General features: G+C 44.3%; 2 protein-coding genes across 2 annotated transcripts in view; one reads left to right on the plus strand and one right to left on the minus strand.

Moving 5' to 3' along the window:
* The window catches only part of LOC108799008 (serine protease 27-like), a 16,925-nt gene extending 7,883 nt beyond the window's left edge, over window positions 1–9,042 (plus strand). The window contains exons 3-7 of the mRNA XM_018570820.1: window positions 1,883–2,103; window positions 6,097–6,371; window positions 6,461–6,624; window positions 8,261–8,534; window positions 8,900–9,042. Of these exons, the coding sequence (XP_018426322.1) occupies window positions 1,883–2,103; window positions 6,097–6,371; window positions 6,461–6,624; window positions 8,261–8,534; window positions 8,900–9,042 (1,077 nt within the window). The remainder of the gene's footprint in view (window positions 1–1,882; window positions 2,104–6,096; window positions 6,372–6,460; window positions 6,625–8,260; window positions 8,535–8,899) is intronic.
* A 3,749-nt stretch (window positions 9,043–12,791) lies between these two features.
* Window positions 12,792–21,608, minus strand: part of PRSS48 (protease, serine 48) — a 36,850-nt gene continuing 28,033 nt past the window's right edge. Inside the window, exons 10-13 of the mRNA XM_018570821.1 lie at window positions 15,915–16,116; window positions 14,674–14,945; window positions 13,586–13,755; window positions 12,792–13,019 (exon numbers count right to left, since the gene is read on the minus strand). Coding sequence (XP_018426323.1) covers window positions 12,792–13,019; window positions 13,586–13,755; window positions 14,674–14,945; window positions 15,915–16,116 — 872 coding nt within the window. The remainder of the gene's footprint in view (window positions 13,020–13,585; window positions 13,756–14,673; window positions 14,946–15,914; window positions 16,117–21,608) is intronic.

Genomic DNA, 21,608 nt, shown 5'->3' on the forward strand with positions numbered 1-21,608 from the left:
CCCCCCGTATGCAAGCTGCATACAAGTGCTCTATCGGCGAGACCACTTGTACAAAACAAGCGGCGGCTTCCCCGCTGTACATTTAGCTCCGCTTGCCCAAAGCCGGGCTAAATGTAGAAAACAACTACCCGCCCGGTGCCCGGAACTGCTTGTCCCGGGCGTCAGGAGATAGGAATTCCACACCCCTGCTGCCCCTCTACTCCCTGCTGCCCCAAGGCCGGGCCTCGGTTGCCCTTGTGGGAAATCCGGCCCTGCTTATATGAAGATATTCAATAAAGTTCTAACTCAATTGGCATCAGTTGCACTTCGAAGGTAAATACCGAATGGTCCACGAAAAGGGAGAATATAGAGCAGCCGGCGTCTCTGCAGACGTAGATATGCTTTGATATTCCAATAATCGAGAACCAGTTGGACGGCTTTTGGGACATAATATAAGGCGAGATAACGTCCCGTGTCACACTTGAAGGACAGAGGACGGTGACAACCGCGAAAGCATCATGCTGAAGATTTTACTGATTATGCTGATGTTGCGTTTATGTGAGTACCAAACTGCCAGCAACAGATTTTCTTTAAGAACACTATAGCAAATGTATAGCAAAATACTGAGGTCACCCCCAATACATACAGTATACCCCTCAATACATACAGTTGTCACCAGAACAGAAATAGGGGGGAAGTTTTCCAAGGGGGACATCTGTTTCCTGAGACAACTGTCTAAAGTTGGGTATACACTGGTAGGAAGGAAGAGTTAAAACACCTAACTGGGCTTTTTTTTTGCCATCTGTCTCCCATTAGACACAACAGGAAGTCAGAGCAGATCTCTCCAAAGTGAAGGAATTCTCCTCTTAGGCCCCATTCACACTAAGCGGCACTCACCTCGAGCGGATTTCCGCATGGCGGGATAGCTGGGCTGCATACAAAAATAGAAAAATGGCGCGACATCCGCGGGAAAAAGGGTCCTGCACAAGCGACAGCGACGGGCGACATGGAGCTGTACATTAGAACAGCTCCATTGAATATCATTGGCTGGTGACATCTCGCGAAAATGCGCGAAATTGCGGCGGAAATCGCGGGCTTTATTGCTCAGTGTGAATGGGCACTTAGACAGCTGTCCCCATTGGAAGATTTTCCCTCTATCCCTGTTCCGGTGACAGCTGTAACACTTTGCATTTCCAGTCACTTTGTGTCTCTGTAGTCACAGGTTAGTAAAATTTATCACCAGCACAACAGGGCAAAATCTGGGTGGTCATTATATTGATGTACACACATCTCATCACGAAGCAACGTTTCGGGGCCACTCAGGGTCCCTTCATCTGGCAGTGGCCCCGAAACGTTGCTTTGTGACGAGATGTGTGTACATCAATATAATGACCACCCGTTGAAGATTTTGCTCCGTTGTGCTGGTGATAAATTTTATTATTATTATTATTATACAGGATTTATATCGCGCCAACAGTTTGTGCAGCGCTTCACAATATTTGGAAGACATTACAATCACAATACACCGAGTGGCCAGATTATTATGACCCCCCCCATCAGTACTTCGTTGGGCCGCCTCGTATACTTAGATTTGAAGTGGAGCCATCCACTATCACTGCAGCACCCGCCTTAAAAGGGACCATTAGGGAGTGTGGTGGGGACCTCTTTAGGTCTTCAGTAGTCACGGAGACACATAGAGACAGTGAAACTACCGCGTAAGGACAAAGACAGTAATAACAAGCCAACCAGACCTCCAGACCCTCACCTCTCCGTCCAAAGCTAAAAGAGAAAGTTCTGACTTTGCATACACTTGAACTTTTATGATGTTGTTTTCCGTGTTATTCACGTGTTGCATGATCATGTCTAATGCATGTAGTTCTCATATTAATAATTAGAGATATAGGAAGAATTCGATGTAATTTATGGTCTTTACGGTCAATACGTCCTACCTGTTTCCCATAACCTTACAGGCTGCGGGCGGCCGATGGAGCGCATCGTCGGAGGTGTGAACGCCGTGCAGGGGGAGTGGCCCTGGCAGATCAGCTTACAGATGAAAAACATTTCATATTGCGGGGGGTCCCTGCTCACCGACTCGTGGGTGCTGACCGCGGCTCACTGCTTTCAGCAGTAAGTTCAGAGGTTCCCGGTGGGAATTGAGAAAGGTGGCTGAGCTGACAGTGAGCAGCTATATGTAAGCTCATCCTACTTAAAGTGACCCTGACAGCACTTTAAAGAGGAACTTTCCCCTTATCTTCAAAATAACAACAAAGGCACCTATAGAAATGTTTAGTAATGACAATCTACAAACAGATACTTCTAGATCATTGCCGGCTTTTCATTTTTTTGCATTCCTTATTATTGTTTTCCTCCCCATTCATGAGATCACAGATGAGATTTCCCAGCAATGCTCTGCTGATGTTACCTTCCCAGGATGCAATGCTTGGGCATGATTACATCATTTGTGCCAGAGAGGACCAGGAAGTAGAAAAAAGAAATTATAAGTAAAATACAAAATATGTTTATTTTGCTAATGAATGTCAGATGATTTCATATAAGCATGCCGATCTGTATGCTGATATTTAGTCAGAGGGGTTATAGGTCTACTCTAAAACATTTGTAACCCCAACTCCTTGTAATAGAAGAGGAATTATGCTCTCTTCTCTGGTGGCCTGTGTCTCCTACCTCCATTCAAGCTCCAGCAACCTCTGTATGACTCTTTGGCACCCGTAACCTATGTGAGTATTGGATGCCTGTATCCCCTGTCATGTGCTCTGGTTCTTTCTTTCCACGCCTATGTCACTACAGGATGGAAGTACAGCATGCAATGGGGGATAAAGGTACCTGACACTTTCAAAAGTGTTGGATGCTCGCGGTATACTGAGCTTTGAGTCACGGGAGGACGCTAGTTTATGTCCTCCCGTGACCCTGAAGAGAACTATGGGGAAAAACAATGACCCCATAGTTCTCTTTTAAACCCTTTGTGACGGGAGACGTACACTGTACGTCCCATCACGAAGTGCCTATATGACTGGCCACGTACACTGTACGTGACGAGTTATATCAGGCTTTGTAATGCCGGTAACCACTGATTCTCAGCAGTTACCAGTCATTAATGGATGGGTCAGTATTGAGGCATTCATTAATGAAATAGTTAAGCTTTTGTAAAAGCTTATTTGTTTCATTAATGAAAGAATGAAGCCATTACATGCAAATACGGGACCGCTAAATAGCGATCCTGTATTTGACAGCTGAAAATAGCAGAGAGGTAGCTGAGTGAGTCACCTCTCTGCTATTCGTTTTGACAGCTCGATAGCTTTCACCAGTGTATCTCTTTGAGTGAAATGTATCAGACTTCTGATCGTCTGGGCTGATCAAAGACCTTTTTGTGAGATCTGAATTTGACATGCTGTCAGGATCAGTCTCTAAGGTTATTATTAGCTGTTCCTAAGTTTGGAGCAGCCTAATAATAGCCAAAAAATGTTTAAAAAAGTTAATTTATCAAGCAGTCATAGTGACTGCTTCATATAAACTGACAAAAAAAAGTTGTTGTTTTTTACAAAGTGTAAAAAAAAAAAAAAGTGTAAAACAAAATTAGGAAAATTAAAATGATATATAAATACATTTTTTATACTTTCATTATTATAACAAATTTCTAAAAATAATAATAATTATAATCAAAACTTGTGGGAAAAAAAGTGTTTTCTTCTAGTTTTTTTCCTCATTTTTTTATATTTTATTCAAACTAAGTGAGGCGTTAGGTACATGTTTGATATAATTATATAGCCCTTCTCTGTCCTCTAAAAAACTATATATAATATGTCTGGGTACATTTAGCAAGAAAGTATATTCCTGCTGTGGAAGAATCACACAGCAACAATGTAAAACGTGTGTCAGTCATTTATGAACAGAACCTGAAAACTAGCCCAGTCATGAAGGGTGTGGCATTGTGAGGCAATACCACGGTGATAGGTGGCCTCAAAGTCACCCAGGGTTCTCAGCCAGAGGGGCTGAGTGGCTCCAGGAAGACATTACTGGTACCAGGAGAGAACTGCCTTTTCAGTTCTTTCTGGGTTTTCTGGATCAAGGTTGGGATCCTGGAGCCAGGAGATTTCTTAGAGCTCTGGGTGGGAAGAAATCTCCATTCCTGGGTCCATGCTTTGGTGGTGACCAGCACCTGATTGTGCACCTGTTTACATCCCTCATGAAGTGTGTGCTGGGATGTGTTCAGGGCCCCACCTGTGAGTCAGGAGAGCTCCACCCCGGAGTCAGTGTGGAGGCCAGGGCAGCAGGGAGCTGCGGGTTTGTGAACCATATTGAGAGGATTGGCATGTTATTGCTGTTGTCTGGAGGAACCAGACAGTGGCCCTAAAGATTGAGGCCGGAGCAGCAGTGCTGCGAGAGAGACTTGTTAAAAGACTGGGACACCTTGAGTGTACGTGACAACTCAAGGATTGGTGAGCCCCTATCTGTTATGCTACAGCAGGCTATTTATGTTGGATTTCGTGTTATCTATCGTTTTGAAAGCAAATAAACTGCATTGTACTTGCACCTCCGGTCTTCAGTGGAGTGTCCTTGTTACAAGGGGTTAAAGGAAAAGTGCCTAAATCCTAATTGTCATGTTTTCTGCCAATGTCTAGTAGCTTAATAGCTGCTAGAACCGGCATAGAATTTCAGAAAGGTTTTCCACCAATCCATAAAGAGGTGACTGTTGGTATCTGACCCATTGCAGACAGTTCAATATTGAGAAGCTTTTTTAAATAGGATTTGATAACAGACATAGAATGTCGGAAGGTTTTCCACCAATCCAAAAAGAGGACACAAAGATAGTTAAATATTGAGACGCTTTATTACATTGGATTTGACTTCAGATTTTTCTGAGAGCTTTTTTTTTTAATGCAATCTGTTAGTATTCATTTCTGATTTATAATTAATTACCGTATATACTCGAGTATAAGCCGAGATTCTCAGCCCATTTTTTTGGGTGAAAAGTGCCCCCCTCGGCTTATACTCGAGTCAGCGCCAGCGCGTCTTCTTACTTACCTCGCCGAGCGTCGCGTCACTACTGCTAGGTGTGCGGCGCTCCGAGCGGGGTCATCTGGCAGTCTCCGGGTCCTAATTTAGGTGGCCGGAGACTGCCAGATACTCGGCTTATATTCGGGTCAATACTTTTTTCCAGTTTTTTTGGCTAAAATTAGGTACCTCGGCTTATATTCGGGACGGCTTATACTCGAGTATATACGGTATGATTTAACCCATTAAAGTTGGCCTATCGACTCTTGAACAGGAACCATCAAAATAGTTATATCAGGAAAAAAAATCAATCAAGTCAACTGGACTTGCTGTATTTTTCTTGAAGATGTGTTGCTGGTCATCCGACCAGCTTTATCAATTCTGAATCGAGAATGCTAGTCAGATAACCAGCAAAATGTCTTCAAGAAAAATACAGCAAATCCTTGATTTATTTATGTTACAGATATACCATGAGCTGGATGAACCTTCCCAGACACATCAGTACAAATCTTAGGCCACAAGAACCAAACACTCCTAGGATGTTTAAGAACATTACTGTTAAACATTATAGTTATGTATTCAGCAGTTTTAGACCAAAAATGTTTTGTTTCTTCTAGGGCTGTGCAAATTAACAATTAATTTCTCGATTAATCATTAATCTTTTTGATCGATTAAAATTTTTTTGATCGATTTAATTTTTTTTTTGAAACTTTCTGCACGAGCGCCAACCAAGGCATTGGCCTATACACATACAGCACAGCAATGAAGTAATACAATGAACTACAATCACACTCATCCAGCACGTTATTATTCTGAGTTGCCCCACTCAAGCGGCGGCCATATTGAGTGGGGCACGTGAGATTAATAACGTGCTGGATGAGTGTGATCCTAGTTCATTTTATTACTTAATTGCTGTGCTGTATGTGTATAGGCCAATGTAGTTGGATCTGTGTGTGCGTTGTAATCGAAATGAATCGATTAAAAAAAACTTAGATTAATCGAACACGAAAATTTTAATCAATAACAGCCCTAGTTTCTTCACACCACCGTGTATCAAATTTGTGTTAGGAAGGCCATTGCGATTTCTGATTGTCGTTTCTCCCTAAGGCCTCTGAACCTTTCGGATCTTACCGTCTACCTTGGAGCGTACCAGCTCACAGACCTCCAAAACCCCACCGTAGTGGCCAGGGGAGTAAAACAAATCCTTGTGCACCCCAAATTCACTGAGGAGGGATCCAGCGGGGACATTGCACTGTTGCAACTGAAAACACCCGCCATATTTACCACTTCCATTCTTCCCGTGAGCCTTCCATCTCCGAACATCACTCTGCCAGGGGGGACCCTCTGCTGGGCAACTGGCTGGGGCAACATTAAAGATAATGGTGAGGAACTGCTAGACTAAAAATAACCATCACTATCATTATATCATCATTGAATAAATTAAAAAAAGTGTTCCCCTTGTCCTCTGTAGTCAACCTCCCCAACCCGAAGACCCTACAAAAGGTCCAGCTGCCTCTGATTGACAACCAGGATTGTAAGACCATGTACGAAACGGGCCTGTCCAACGGAGGGCAACTAATCAAGGAGGACATGCTGTGTGCCGGTTTCCCAGAGGGCCAGAAAGACTCGTGTCAGGTATGTGGCCACCGATGATAAAGCGAGGATGTCCCCTGCACACCATACAGCAATAAAGACCTTGAAGTAACGGTGGGGCTTGTAGTGATGTCCATGGGTGGCGCCGTGCGTACAACAGTAGATAGCAATGAAGATCACCAGCACTCGTGACATGAAGTAAATCCACATGTTCTTTTTTATTAAATAAGCATATCACAACAGCCAACGTTTTGGAAACCACACACAGGGTCCCTTCATCAGGGCAGATGTCTGCCCTGATGAAGGGACCCAGTATGGTTCTGAAACGTTGGTTGTTGTGACATGCATCTTTAATTTACTTCATGTCACGAGTGCTGGTGATCTTCATTGCTATCCACTAGGTATGTGGCAACCGGTGCAGATTTGAGATTGATACTCTTTATGCAACAAGTACGTAAGTAAAGAAACCAGAGATAATGGGTCAGCACTGTGTTAAGAGCTGGAAGTGACATCAGAGGAAGGGGCGGTTCTAAGGGCAGGGCACCAGAGACAGTACTGGGAGATGGATGCAGATTGTATCTCCCCTCATGTTAAAGGAGAACTATGAGGTGAGTGAAAATCACTCATCCTCATAGTTGGAGCCGACGCATGACAACGAAACTGTCACACGTTGGCTCAATAGATCGGGAAGTGAGAGAACACATACCGTCGCTCGCTCACTTCTTGACACTGTCCCTGCAGAGAGCCGTGACTGTCACTCACGGCTCCCTGCAGGGATTCCCCCCTCACCTGTCCGATCCTCCAGCGCTGACTGGCGGAACGGATGAGGGAGGGGGCAGGTACAGCTGGCTCTGCCTCTGGGTAGGCAGAGCCAGCTGTCAATCACGCAGCTGGGTGGATCTCGACAGTAATGTCGGGATCCGTCCCGGCTGCGGCGGTCTCAGTATACCGCAAGCTGTAGCTCTCTATATACTGAGCTTTGGGTCACCGGAGGACGCTAGTTTGTGTCCTCCCATGACCCTTAGGAGAACTATGGGGGGTAACACTTACCCCATAGTTCTCCTTTAAGCTCTGAAATTAATACCAGTTGAAATCAGCTCACCGTGTTACTTGCATCTCATGACAAGCGCCTCAAAAAGTACAGAGTATGAGGGCTACCATTGCTGGCTACATCAGTACTTTTGAGTCACCCGCATCACACATGTTTAAATGAGTATTATATATGTATCAATATTCCTAATTTTTTTACTTGTTCTGGGTCAGAGAGCATTAGGGCTAAAGCAACAACATGGCAGTATGGCTGCTAGCTTTCTCAAAAGGAGAGTCCAACAATGGCAGCCCCATACTCTTTGTTCTCATATCGGGGACGATTTTAGCCAGACGATTGCCAATATGGTTGTTTTAAGGTTGGTCACCAGAGGTCTCTGTGACTCCGTACTCTCTTTCTCTTAGCAACTACTTCAGTAAGACATCAGCCACAAGCAAAGTGTATTGTTTCCTTTGTATTGGTTGACTCAAAGATTTCTATTGTGAGAGGTAGCAGCAAACCGAAAACAACCTTTTGCACAATACCCGTCATGATCAGGTGAAGTCAGAAGACGAATTAGAAAGGTGTCAGGGAAGGCTCAGTCAATGTTTACACAAATGTTTAAACATGCTCCTTTTATTTCATTCCTAGGGAGACTCAGGCGGCCCACTGGTGTGCAATGTGAATGGAGTATGGCTGCAGTTTGGCATCAACAGTTGGGGTTTCGGCTGTGCAGAGCCCAATCATCCGGGTGTCTACACCAGGGTTCAGTATTACAAGTCCTGGATCCAGCAGTACATCCCAAACATTCAGTTCAGTGAAGGAGGGACTTCAATATCTCCAAGTAGCACCTTCAACCCAACAAAATTTAACTCGACCACATATTCTATGACCAGCACTGTGAGCTCCACTCTTTACAATCCAAGTACTACAGCATTGAAGACAGCTTCAGCTGTTCCACTCATCAACATTACTTTAGATTCAGGTGCCCCCCAAACTTATGTCTGGTCTATGAGAAATGTTATGATCATCCTCTTGTGCCTGTCAATGTTTTCATAGTTAACTCCATCTGACAGGATGTTGCCTTCAGATGACATTCCACAGTTTCTTCATTAGATATAGTGCAATATTTGTCACTTCAATCCACGTATTGGGCCCACAACCCTCTTTCCTGCTTTGACTCTACAACAAGGGGTCAATATCCTTCCATCAATTAACCTCCTGCTCCTGCCAATAGGGCTTACTTCTTTCCTGTTCTGCCCACTATGTCTACTCTATGTCTACTCTCAGAGAGCTCACATCCTCTCTTAATTGAGCTCTATGCATTCTCCAGTACGGCTTACTCCCACTATGTTCGCTATATCTCCCGCAACAAGGTTCACATCCTTCCAGAAGTTAGCTCACCAGTAGTGTTCACCTCCTTCCTACAATGAGTGTAATACTCCCAATAACAGGGCTCACATTCTTCCTGCAATGAACTCCATGCAACCACAGATAGGTATCACTTTCTTTTTGTTCTGAACTAAATGTCTCCATTAATAAAGTTTTTATACAGTTTTGGTGTGGAACCAAGATTGGAGGACCATAAATCAAATATTGGGGGGTGTATTCTAACTTAGAAATTAAGAAAGTTTCTGTTTGTGTTTGAAATATTGTTGTTGGTTTTTTTTTTGTTCATTGCATGCAAAAGCCTTTGGGGTCCTTTCCTATTCCTTAAAGAAAATGTATCACCAGAAGTTGAAAAAACACGTTAAATCTACCAAGGGATCCTGTTTATATCACACCTGGTCCTTTTCAATTCTGTGCAGTGGTTGCTGAGTAGGATGGTTGGATAGCTTGACCCCTCTCCCGCCACCGATATCCAACAACGCTGCTAGCAAGGAAATTAATACTAATCAGTTTTGACTAACAGGAAGGAGAAGGGACGTGACACGCAGTGCACACAGAGGTCCCACAACTCCCACCCTTGTCTTCTTCTAAGCTACCGGGCTAAACATCTGTATCTCTGCCCTGTTTTCCAGCCCTGTGCCTCCCCAGCTCTTCCCTGCCAACTTCTTTGCAGTGAAGACTGAGCCCAGACTTGCTTGCCAGCTATCAGTTATTCAGGAGAGAGAGAATGGTGTAGTGTCTGTTGGCTTGTTTTCTTCTACATCGACCCTTCAGTAGACATGTGCGATTCGTCTCGTTACGAATCGAAATTCGTACAAATTTTCCTGAAATTCGTAGATTCGTAAGCATACGAAATCCGAATTGCAGTTTCCGAATTATATCCGAAATACGAAATTCCGTTAACGAATTTTGTATCCGAATTTCTTTGAAACGGGAACTAATATTACCCCTGTAAATGAGGTTGAACAACATGACAAGATTTTTTTTTAAATCCGAAATACGGATCCGCTGCTGCTGAGAGTTGCATTACAACACAATACTCAGACAGGAAATACGAAATTCCGTTGACGTATTTTCATTCCGTTACGAACATTCGTTATATATTGAAGTTAAAAAGCAAAGTACATTTATATTGGAGTTGATGGTAGTTTTTTTTTTGTCCGAAATACGAAATTCGCATACGGAATCCGTTATCGGAATTCGTATTTCGGATACAAAAACAACTACCACATCGACTCCAATATTAACAAAGGTATTTTTGCTTTTTAACTTCATCATAACGAATGTTCGTAAAGTTACGAAAATGTCCCGAAACTAACGAAAATCCGTATTTCGTACGAATCCGAATTGAGTTTCGGACACGAATTACGAAATAATGGATATTACTAAATGGAACGAAACTAAACAAATTTTTTGACGGCGCACAGGTCTACCCTTCAGTCACAAAAACACATGATAACACAAGCCACCAGTTACTGTTCTAGTCTCTGAAGAGCTGGCTGGTGGGTCTGGGCTCAGTTATCCAATAGATACTAATGTTTTAGCTGGCTTGTGGTGTTGTTCTGCCACCAGCTACTACTGTACTCTCTCCCTGAATAGCTGGTGGCTGGGTCTTTTCTGTCAGTTCTTTTACATATAAATATTTTCAGTTCAAAGAACGTGGCAAAGGAGAACAGAGGAGGCACAGAAAGGGCTGCAGAATGAAGAGGGAGAGGGGGCTCTAGTGATAGCTGTAACTCCCACATATGAACTAGACATGTGCGATTCGTTTAGTTCCAAATCAAAATCCGGACATCTGGACACATCCGAATTTCCAAATCCCAATGCATTCGAATGTGTCCGAATCCAAATTTCGGTTTCCAAATTTCAGATCTCGTCTGAATTTCGTTCAAAAACTAAACTGAATCGGACATGTGACTTTTCTGGCCAATCAGATGTGTTTAATGCACCCGAATGGGTCTGAACACAAACTTCCACTATGACAACCTGGGAGCCATATACAGTATATACATATAATACTAAAGCTGAGGCTCCTAGACCCTGAATGGCATTTGGGATCTGAATTTCGGAATTGCATTTGGGAGCTCCCGAATGCCATTTGGGTCTGGCAGCCTCAGCTTTAGTAATATATGTATATGGCTCCTAGACCTGAATGACATTCTGGTCTAGGAGATTCAGCTTTAATAATAATATCTGTATATGGTTTTCTGTTTTACTCGCAACTAATATTTGTAAACTCCTCCGAAACTAACGGATATTCGGATTTTGTCCGAATACGAAACCTGAACCGAATTGAATTTTGGATCCGAATTCCGAAATAACGAAATATCTGAACCGAACGGAATTCTTCCGCAGCTTACATGTCTAATAGGAACGGCCATACTTTTGGCTTTAGTCTGGGGTGGAGCTACAGCCGGCACTGACAGAAATACAAAATTTCATTTTATTTCAAAATCACTGTAAATATTTATAAAGAACCAAGTGCAATGTGCACTGGGTCCTTAAGGGGATTTAAGACACACTTCTTAACTTCTGGAGATACTTCTTCTTTAAAGCATAACTAAACCCAAAAACAAAAATGTAACATATGGGATCTTACCAGTCCTTAGGCGTGCTGGCTGCATTAGCTTTCTTTATCTGGCTTTTTCCTTTATTTTTTTGTACCTGGTGATCCTGCCACAAACTCATTTCATTTCCCTTTTATGTCTACACCCACTCTGTATCTATGGTGGGGGTCATGTTGTCCACCCAGACTGAACTTTAAACACAGCTGCTTTTGTACATCTCCATTACATGGTGGGTGATGGAATTAGTAGGAAGGAAGACAACATTGTTTTGCTATCTGTTCAGCTCCAAGGAAGTAATAAGAACGTTGCATTACTGGCAGGATTAACAGATCATCTCTGTACTTGCAGAAACTGCTTTTAGCCTAAAATGAAGAAAACAAATGCAGCCACCACATCTAAGGACTTGTGTCTGCAATATACTGTATTACATTTTTGTTCTTGGGTTGTCATCTTTTAGATTTCATTCACTATGTGGAATAACAATTTCGGTATCCCGAGGTACACTCTTCTTGATGGCATGTTATTTCTACTACCGTGTTTCCCCGAAAATAAGACAGTGTCTTATATTTTTTTTTCAATGAAAAAGGACACTAGGTCTTATTTTCAGGGGATGTCTTATATTTACCTGGCTGCAGCTGTCCGCTCTCCGCTCTCCGCCCTGATGCTGTCCACTTCGACCCCACTGGCTATGCTGCACTTTGCCTGCTGGGAAATGTAGTCTTCAGCGGCAGCCAAGGTAGACAGGTGGGTGTGCGTGCGTGCGTGCGCGGGGGGGGGGGGGGAAAACAAATATACAATATTCGGTATATACAAATATAAACATATAAAATAAAAAGAGAAAAAAACCACACATTCCATCTACAGCCTTTTGCGAGTCTCCTTCCACTTTCTTTGACTGCAGTCATATAATGTAAAACAGAGGAAACAGTCCGCAACAACGTAAATGAATAACTTTCATTTCAAAATAAAACTTTTTATTGAGCAAGTTCATACAAATTATTTTCGGAAATGTTAAAAATTATATTATTATATCATATTAAAAATTGCAGGAAAACTTTCCAGATATAATAATAGTATTCATCGTATTCATTATTATTTATTAACAGTGAGTGAACTCAGGGGCGGACCTACCGCTGGGGGAAAAAAACGTTGCACCAAGGTCCTTTGTTCCTTAGGTCTGTCAGCTTCATGAATTGTTTCCATTCCGCAGCTGTTACATTGTGGAATTAACTCAGCAGTATTGTCACAGTGAGAATGAGTGAGTAGATGCTGGGCAGAAGAGCTGGCACTTGGCTCCATATGTTTTCATTCTTCTCAATCCAAGTCTTAAGCAGAGGAACATACGTGTAGACGCCTGGCCGATATTGCAACGCACATCCGGTGCCCCAGCTGACAATGCCCGCCTGGTACCAGATCCCAGAAACTTTACACACGAGAGGTCCACCAGAGTCACCCTGCAAGATACAAGTTAATATAATATTATCTCCCGTCTCATATCTCCTCTTTTTTTTCATACGTCCTGTTACAAAGTGCTTACTCTCTACATGATCCAGCGTTATCCATGACCGCCTGCTAAGTCCATCGGTTCAAAGCTTGTCAACTAATGCAGCAACCCATCCACATGTCTGTTTCACTCCCCAGTTACTCTCAGATACATAAATCAGCTGCCCAATGTATAGCTGGGTGAATGACATTCACATGGCACTACCACCACTAGATGGTGCTGAGAAGCATATGGAGCACCTTGGATATGGAGCACCATGGCTCCGTCTAGTGGCGGTAGATAGAGATGACAGTTAAAACATGAAACAATGACACAGACAGACAGGAAAAGCTTTGTTCTCCTCTCAGGCAATGTCAGAAAGTCACCACCAGGGAGTGGTTACAAAGCTGCAGGAGATCAGCAGCCCTGAGATGCAACAAAGAAGGAAAAAGTGATGAAAATATCTGTGTTAATAAGAAACAATTGTTTATCATACGCCGTTCACAGAGAAAGCTTACATCTACTTTGGTCACGTACCTGGCACGAGTCTTTCTTTCCATCGAGGTACCCAGCACAGATCTGATCAGGTGCAATTATAGCCTTGCTGGAGCTGATTCCTGAATTCGTATGGTACCACAGATCACAAATGTCTCTAGTAATAAATGGGGTCATCACTTGCTGGAGGGTCTGCGGGTACGGTAGGCCCACTGCAGAACAGATATAGAAGACATTATTGCCATTTCTGGTTCTCAGAAATAACTCTGCATGATGTAAAGCAGCTCTAAAAATTATTGTTTACTTCCACACAATCACTTAATTTAGGGGCCATTATTATCCAATCCAGATATACTGTACAGTATACCTCCATCCCTCAGCCCACAGTTTCCACTTCTTTCCATTTGATTACCAGCTTCCCCGTAAATAACTTGTAGACAGGTTTTCGAAAACCGAACGTACATGAATAGTTAAAAGATTTCAGGTGGCACCCGGATTTGAACCGGGGACCTGCCTGATCTGCAGTTGATCCCTAGTACACGCATAGTCAATGGCATCCATGCAGCACCCGCATTCGAACCAGGGAGCTCTTGATCTACAATTGAAAGCTCTGCCACTGAGATATACCCTCATACATTTCCTAAAGATCTTCCTCTCTTTCCCTTAATTGCAGGATGCTGGTCAACAACCTAAGGTCATTCTCTTTCAATGCACGGACAAAGCATTCCAAGGCGCACCTAGAATTAAAGCAGGGACTAAGCTGTTCCCACACAAACTGCCAAAACGTTTTTTTGAAAATCAAATGTCAAGCCCTTTGTTTTTAGATACATGCATGGCCATTACCTTCCAGGGGGCACCTGAATTTGGGGCAAGGGACCTCACAACCTGCAGTCAAATGCTCCAAGCTATTTCCCTATACTTTGCCATTATTTTATACTTTCCACTTTGATGACACTCTTCCTTTAAATATGTTTGCTGGCTGTTCCTTTGTGGTACATGCATGGACAAAGCCTTCCAGGGGTACCATAAGTTGAACTATAGACCTGTCAATCTGCAGTCATTGAGTCACTGAGCTGTACCTCCATGCTTTTACCAATGTTAAGGACCATTACCCCTGCTCTTATTCTCACCTGAGGAGGCAATACTGCCCCAACCGGTTACCCAGCATTCCATGCCAGTGGAGAAGGTGATGTATGATGAGGGCAGACAGATGGGTTGGATAAAGTCGGTGAAGGTGACAGGGCTGGAGAGTCTCACCAGAGCGATGTCGCCCGCAGATCCAGTGGTGCTGTACGCGGAATTAATCAGAATGCTTTGCACGCTGGAGATAACCACATGCGAGTTAGGAAGGGACAGTTCATAAGAGCCGAGAGCTACTTTGTAGTTAGAGGGAGACGTCGAGCTGAGGAGGAAAAATAAATTATTATGATGCACAGTAGTAGCTACCAACCACACCAAAGACTGGGTGAAGGGTTTGGAGAAGGCCGGAGAAGGGAACAATCTAGGACAACATAGCTGAACCGGAAAGTGTGCTGAATTGGAGAATAGCCAAATCACCTATGTTCTCCTAGATTGTTCCCTTCTCCGGCCTTCTCCAAACTCTTCACCCTTTTGTGAATAACCCTGTAAATCTAAGAACACAAATGTCATATTTTATCTTACTTGTCCTTAGATTTGGTGGCTGCGCCTCTATCTCTTCTCCACTTCACTATAAAAAATTACATTGGGGAGCGGCCGGGTGGTGGCGGTCACACCATCCCAGGTTGCTAAGAGCTTGCGGACGTCACCGGTTGCCAGAAGGAATGGGGACACTCTGGCTTGCTTTCCGCTGAGTTCCAGGCAGCCAGTGATGTCAGGGAGCTGTGTGGGATGCCAGAGAGAGCTGCTGGCAGCGGGGTCCGGCATGCCATTGTCTCTCCTTCAAACGACAAATCAGATGTGCATGCCACCCTCCTGCCCAGTGACCATTCCCTGACAGCACTGCAAACCCCCCCCCCATCCACCCAGCAACAGCATTGCCTCAGGATGCGATTAACTTAGGGACAGGCCTAAAGAGGAATAGGGACACTAGCAGTATTAAAACCTTGGCTTGGAAGTTCAGCAATTGATGTGTTAGTACCAAACTGGACGGATAAATCTTTCACTTCAGATCTTAGAGGAAGCTCTTTGTGAGCTGGGGTGTTCCCAGAGCATCCTGAGGATGTGAGCAGAATGAGAGTGTCGATGATATAACATGAGTCCAGTAAATCTTTACTGCACACAAGAAAAGCCATCACATACCAGGGGTCACCTCATCCCTTCATCAGGGTTTGTGCCAGTATGTGTGTGTTGAGCCCATTGTCGATATCTATGGTGTATAACAAGAACTTACTATGTAAAGCAGTGAGCAGCAGTGAGAACCGACGCATTGCTGATCAAGGACCCCCCGCAGATGTGGCTCCCCTCATATCGTAGACTGACTTGCCACGGCCATGCCCCTTCCACCGCATCAGTGCCACCAACAATTCGGGCAGAAACCACGGGAGAGCCGCAGGTCGAGGACTGGACAACAGAGCCACTGAACTGCTGCAGAACTGTGGAGGAAACAGGAAGTGATCACTACAGGCGGCACTGATACAAAGTCTCATGTGATAGATAATCGGGTAATCAATTCATAACATGTTCTATTTTATTGATTTCCTCTAATACAGACTGAAATCAATACGGAAACAGATGCCAAAATGATCAATTCAATTTCACAGAATAAAGTCGGATACACTTCAGAAATAATAACTGTTGCAGTCCTGGTAAGAACGTAACATCTGCGGGGACACAAAACCAGCATTTCATATGAAAAAGGTCCAACCCGGGAACGGCCGTGTAACATGTTCAATGTAATATATATAAAGCTGAACTTGTGCCAAATAGATAAACACATAATTGGAAGTGTCAACAAAATATCTGCAATTCTCTGTAGGCAGTCTCATAATCCAGGCACCCCTACCTGACAGCACAGCCTGGCTGCTGACCTTACTTGTATCCTCTGTAGTTAAACAGTACAGGCTGGTCTCTTCCCCACCACCAGCCTGCCGATTGACCAGGGAAGGAACATCAGCACAATGATGAGGTTGTCCCTCTGCTCACTTCCTCTGCTCACTTCCTCTGCTCACTTCCTATTGTAGCCCCCATCACCTTCTATGATGTGGCTACTAGACATTTAGTGATAGCCAGGGCTGTAGTCAGCCTGGCTGGAATTATAATGGCAACTATCTGGTTAATTCCAGGTGTCTGGGCAGAGTGTGACTCTGCCATGTTGTGGGACAGCCAATGAGAGGCACTGTAGTGTATGCACAGTACAGCAGCCAATCACTGGGTTTCTCTCAACCAGTGGTGGATGCTGGGATGGGGTACATATACTGGAGGGATTTGCCATGTGCTCAGCCATGGAATAGGGCTGGGTGCTGTTCAGCCTGCCCCCCAGGCTAGGCCTGAGGCCTGGGGATGGGCATAGGCTAGTGTGAGGGAAATGTTTCCCTGAGGCCTCCAACATGGAGGAGGCCTGTGTTGCTGTTGGAGGAAGAGACCCAGGACCAATGATGGCTCTTAAGGTGTCCTGCAACCCAATGGACTTCAGGAGTATGGCCGGTGTCTTTCCTGTTGAGGATCGATATTCATCCTGCTTATCTGCTACTTCAGTTGCTATCTGCTGCCTCCCAAGTGGATCTACACTGGTACGCCAACCAGGTCTGATGAGTCTGGAGTTTATGTCTGTTACACCCTGGAAGCTTAGAACCCCTACACCCTCTCTCCCCAGTGAAGATGTTCAATAAAACATTATTCTGCATTATACTACTGAAGTGGACGTCAGTTTGTGGGCACCAGAAGAAGGGCGGTTAATGCTAAATGGTGAGCAGCTGAAGATCATACCCCTAGACAGGCTAGAGATGGACAGGGCAATCACCGGCTCCTTCGGGGGTGAGTGCTACACTAGTTTTGATTAAAGCAATACAGAAGATTGATTTGCTCACTGTGCCGTCATTACCCCTCCAGGTATATGGTACAGAAAGTATTTGAAAATCCAAAATGTTAGAGCTGTCACCAGAACAAGAGGTGAGGGCAAATCTTCCACTGGGGGGCACCTGATCTGGTGACAACTGTCTAAGGCAGCGTTCACACGGGCTGATCAGGTGGGGAGTCGTGCGCGGATCCCCTCCTGATCTGAATGGTATAGATTGGAGGTCACCACAGTGACATCCATGTCCATCCAGTTTTTTCCTCCATTGAAAAACTGAAATGACCAAACCTCTATTCGGTCTATGGGGAAGCCGATGTAAACGGACATGTGTCCAATTACAGCAAATTACCCCCGTTTAGGCACCATCAGGTGTAGCAAATGGATCTCTGACCCGTTTGTTTTTCCGGACCTGGCCGGAGTCGGGGGTCACCTAATGCCTGTTCATTTACCCATCTGCTGCCCATAGACTAGCACTGGGCACCCAACTGAAAAGCTGACTGGCGGACCCGATAAGACCACCATTGTCAAAGATGGAATACTGCCCTTCTGTAGAGATTTGCGGTCACTTTCTGTTCCTCTGGGACAGGAAGTAAAGGGGACACAGGCAGCAAATAATGAACTAATGGCGGTTTTAACGCTCCCCTACACTATCCAAAAGTTTTGGCTATACCTACACCTTGATATTTTTCCACCTCTGCATGGAAACAATAGCTTGCATTTTGACATTGTCTTTTCAACACTCTCTTTCAGAAGCATTTTTATCCCCCCCAAAATGCCCTTTTTTGAGTGTTTTGCACCATTCTCTGTAATGTCAACATTAATCCCAGGAGGTCATCAGTTTCTGAGAGGCGCAAGCGCCGCGTCTGCCATCAATAATTGTTTCTCACTTACAGTCACTTAGATTTCCTGTTCTAATGTTCATTTAAAGTCTGTCATACGACAACTGAACATACATGAGAAATAAAGTTACACGGGGAGGGACAGTAAAAATGTTATCTCTTGGACTGCAGAGCCGTCATGTCTGCAGATTCGTGGGTTATGAAAGCCATGTAATCAGTGTAGCAGCATACTTTATAAAGTCTTCTGTTTTCTGTCCTCTTTTTCTGTCCAGCCTGTTATTTCAGGAAACTTAGGTTCCAGAACGTCAATGAACTTCACTTCCTCCTTTCAGGTGAATACAATGCCTTTCATAGCGGCCCCCCGGAGGCCCAGTATAGAGACCCTGATGAAGCTGCCCAGAAGACCTAAATCCTGAGCCATCCTCCCACAAGGGTGTTCAATTAAAAGGGGCCCCATTCAATGGAATCTGCATAGATAGCAGTGCGCATTCTACAGGTTTAGTGAATTAGACTATAAAATAATATCTGTAACAATCTCTTTTTCTTGCACATCTCTGTCGGTTGAACTCGATGGACTTGTGTCTTTTTTCAACCTGACTAACTATGTAACTATGTAACTATGTAACTATGTAACTGTGTAACTAAAGATAACTTTTGAACACGTTATTTTATATGGCGGCATCTGCTTTCACTTTATGGGACATGAAGTCCCAACAACACAGCATACAGGGGAAAGAGTACTTCAAAACAGCTTAAAATAAGACTTTGGGGCAAAATAAAGGAAAATAAACTATAATTATTACGTAGAGCGATGTTACACTGCAGGTTTAATGAAACGCTAAAGGATCCTCAAAGTGTTTGTTGTAATTGGTCTGCAGCAGAGGGTTGTAGCACGTTAGCCATCGAGAAAGTAGCCGTTTGCATTTATGTTTATAATGTTTGCACAACAATATATTTAGTTAGCCAGTAAAACGGCATCACCGTAAGTCCAAACTTCTCCTTTGTAATTGGTCTAAAATAAAAAGTTCAGGTCATAGTTGAGAGTCTTTTAGAATAATGATAACTTACCAACCAGCACCAGCAGAACCCGTACAGCAGTCATGATGCTTTGGTCAAGTCTGAGCACAAATATGATCTTCAGCTCTTAGCCTCTTACTTTATCGAGGTGACATGGTGAAGTTGTTGGTGAGACTGGCTTCTGAATGGTGCCGAATTCCCCCAACAGGACCCTTTGGACTAAGCACACGAAGACATGAATGGGAAGTATGAAACCTGTCAAACTTGTCCAAAGAACAACATGATGAATGTAACAACCCTAACAACCCCATATAGAGACTGACAACTCCACTGAGGGACAGCAGGTAAAAGTTCAAATGTGTTACTCCAGGCGACATTCTTTATAGATCAGGTGAAGCAAGATTACCTGCTAAGCAACTAATGCAACAAAGGAGTGACACCTACGTGCAAATGGTTTTCATGGCCAATTGGCTGCCTTTAGCTGGGCTGTGGTCTGTAGGGCTCATCAATAAGGGTAAGGCTCATTTCAAGATCTCCCTCTTTAAAACAGATCTAAAAACTATCTAGGTGACATTTGGTGTGCTAAAGCACTCTGTATTATAAACAATGAGTAAAATACTATGTTCATGTATTTGTGTTAATGTTTCCATCTTGCTGCTGCTGAGGTCGTTCACCCTCTTTCAGCCATGTCCTGTCTACATGCTCCCGCTCCACCATTGACGCTGAGGTCCTTCATCCTCTTTCAGCCTTGTCCTGTCTACATGCACTCACTCCACCATTGACGCTGATGTCCTTCATCCTCTTTCAGCTAGACATGTGCGATTCGTTTCGTTACGAATCGCAATTCGTACGAATTTTCCTGAAATTCCGAATTTCGGAGCATCCGAATCCGAATGGCATTTTCCGAATTATATATCCAAAATACGAAATTCCGTTCCGAATTTCGGATCCGTATTTCATTGAAATGGGAACTAATATTACCCCTGTAAATGAGGTTGAACAACATGACAAGATTTTTTTTTAAATCCAAAATACGGATCCGCTGCTGCTGATAACAAATTTTTTGACGGCGCACAAGTCTACTTTCAGCCATGTCCTGTCTACATACACCCACTCCACCATTGACGCTGATGTCCTTCACCCTCTTTCAGCCATGTCCTGTCTACATGCACTCACTCCACCATTGACGCTGATGTCCTTCACCCTCTTTCAGCCATGTCCTGTCTACATGCACTCACTCCACCATTGACGCTGATGTCCTTCATCCTCTTTCAGCCATGTCCTGCCTACATACACCCACTCCACCATTGACGCTCATGTCATTCACCCTCTTTCAGCCATGTCCTGTCTACATGCACTCACTCCACCATTGAGGCTGATGTCCTTCACCCTCTTTCAGCCATGTCCTGTCTACATGCAACCGCTCCACCATTGACGCTGAGGTCCTTCACCCTCTTTCAGCCATGTCCTATCTACATGCACTCACTCCACCATTGACGCTGAGGTCCTTCATCCTCTTTCAGCCATGTCCTGTCTACATGCACCCGCTCCACCATTGACGCTGAGGTCCTTCATCCTCTTTCAGCCATGTCCTATCTACATGCACTCGCTCCACCATTGACGCTGAGGTCCTTCATCCTCTTTCAGCCATGTCCTGTCTACATGCACTCACTCCACCATTGACGCTGATGTCCTTCACCCTCTTTCAGCCACGTCCTGTCTACATGCACCCGCTCCACCATTGACGCTGAGGTCCTTCATCCTCTTTCAGCCATGTCCTGTCTACATGCACCCACCCCACAATTGACGCTGATGTCCTTCACCCTCTTTCAGCCATGTCCTGTCTACATGCACCCACGCCACCATTGACGCTGATGTCCTTCACCCTCTTTCAGCCATGTCCTGTCTACATACACCCACTCCACCATTGACGCTGATGTCCTCCATCCTCTTTCAGCCATGTCCTGTCTACATGCACCCACGCCACCATTGACGCTGATGTCCTTCATCCTCTTTCAGCCATGTCCTGTCTACATACACCCACTCCACCATTGACGCTGATGTCCTTCATCCTCTTTCAGCCATGTCCTGTCTACATGCACCCACCCCACCATTGACTGCACAACTTTCCTCTGGACCTGTTTCCTGATAGTGACAGTGATGAACTATGCCTGTATAAGGTGTGTAGGCACAGCTTCTTGTAGCCTCCTCCATC

This window comes from Nanorana parkeri, unplaced genomic scaffold (assembly GCF_000935625.1).
Source record: "Nanorana parkeri isolate BGI_ZX_2015 unplaced genomic scaffold, ASM93562v1 scaffold1602, whole genome shotgun sequence".
NCBI classification, from domain to species: Eukaryota; Metazoa; Chordata; class Amphibia; order Anura; family Dicroglossidae; genus Nanorana; species Nanorana parkeri.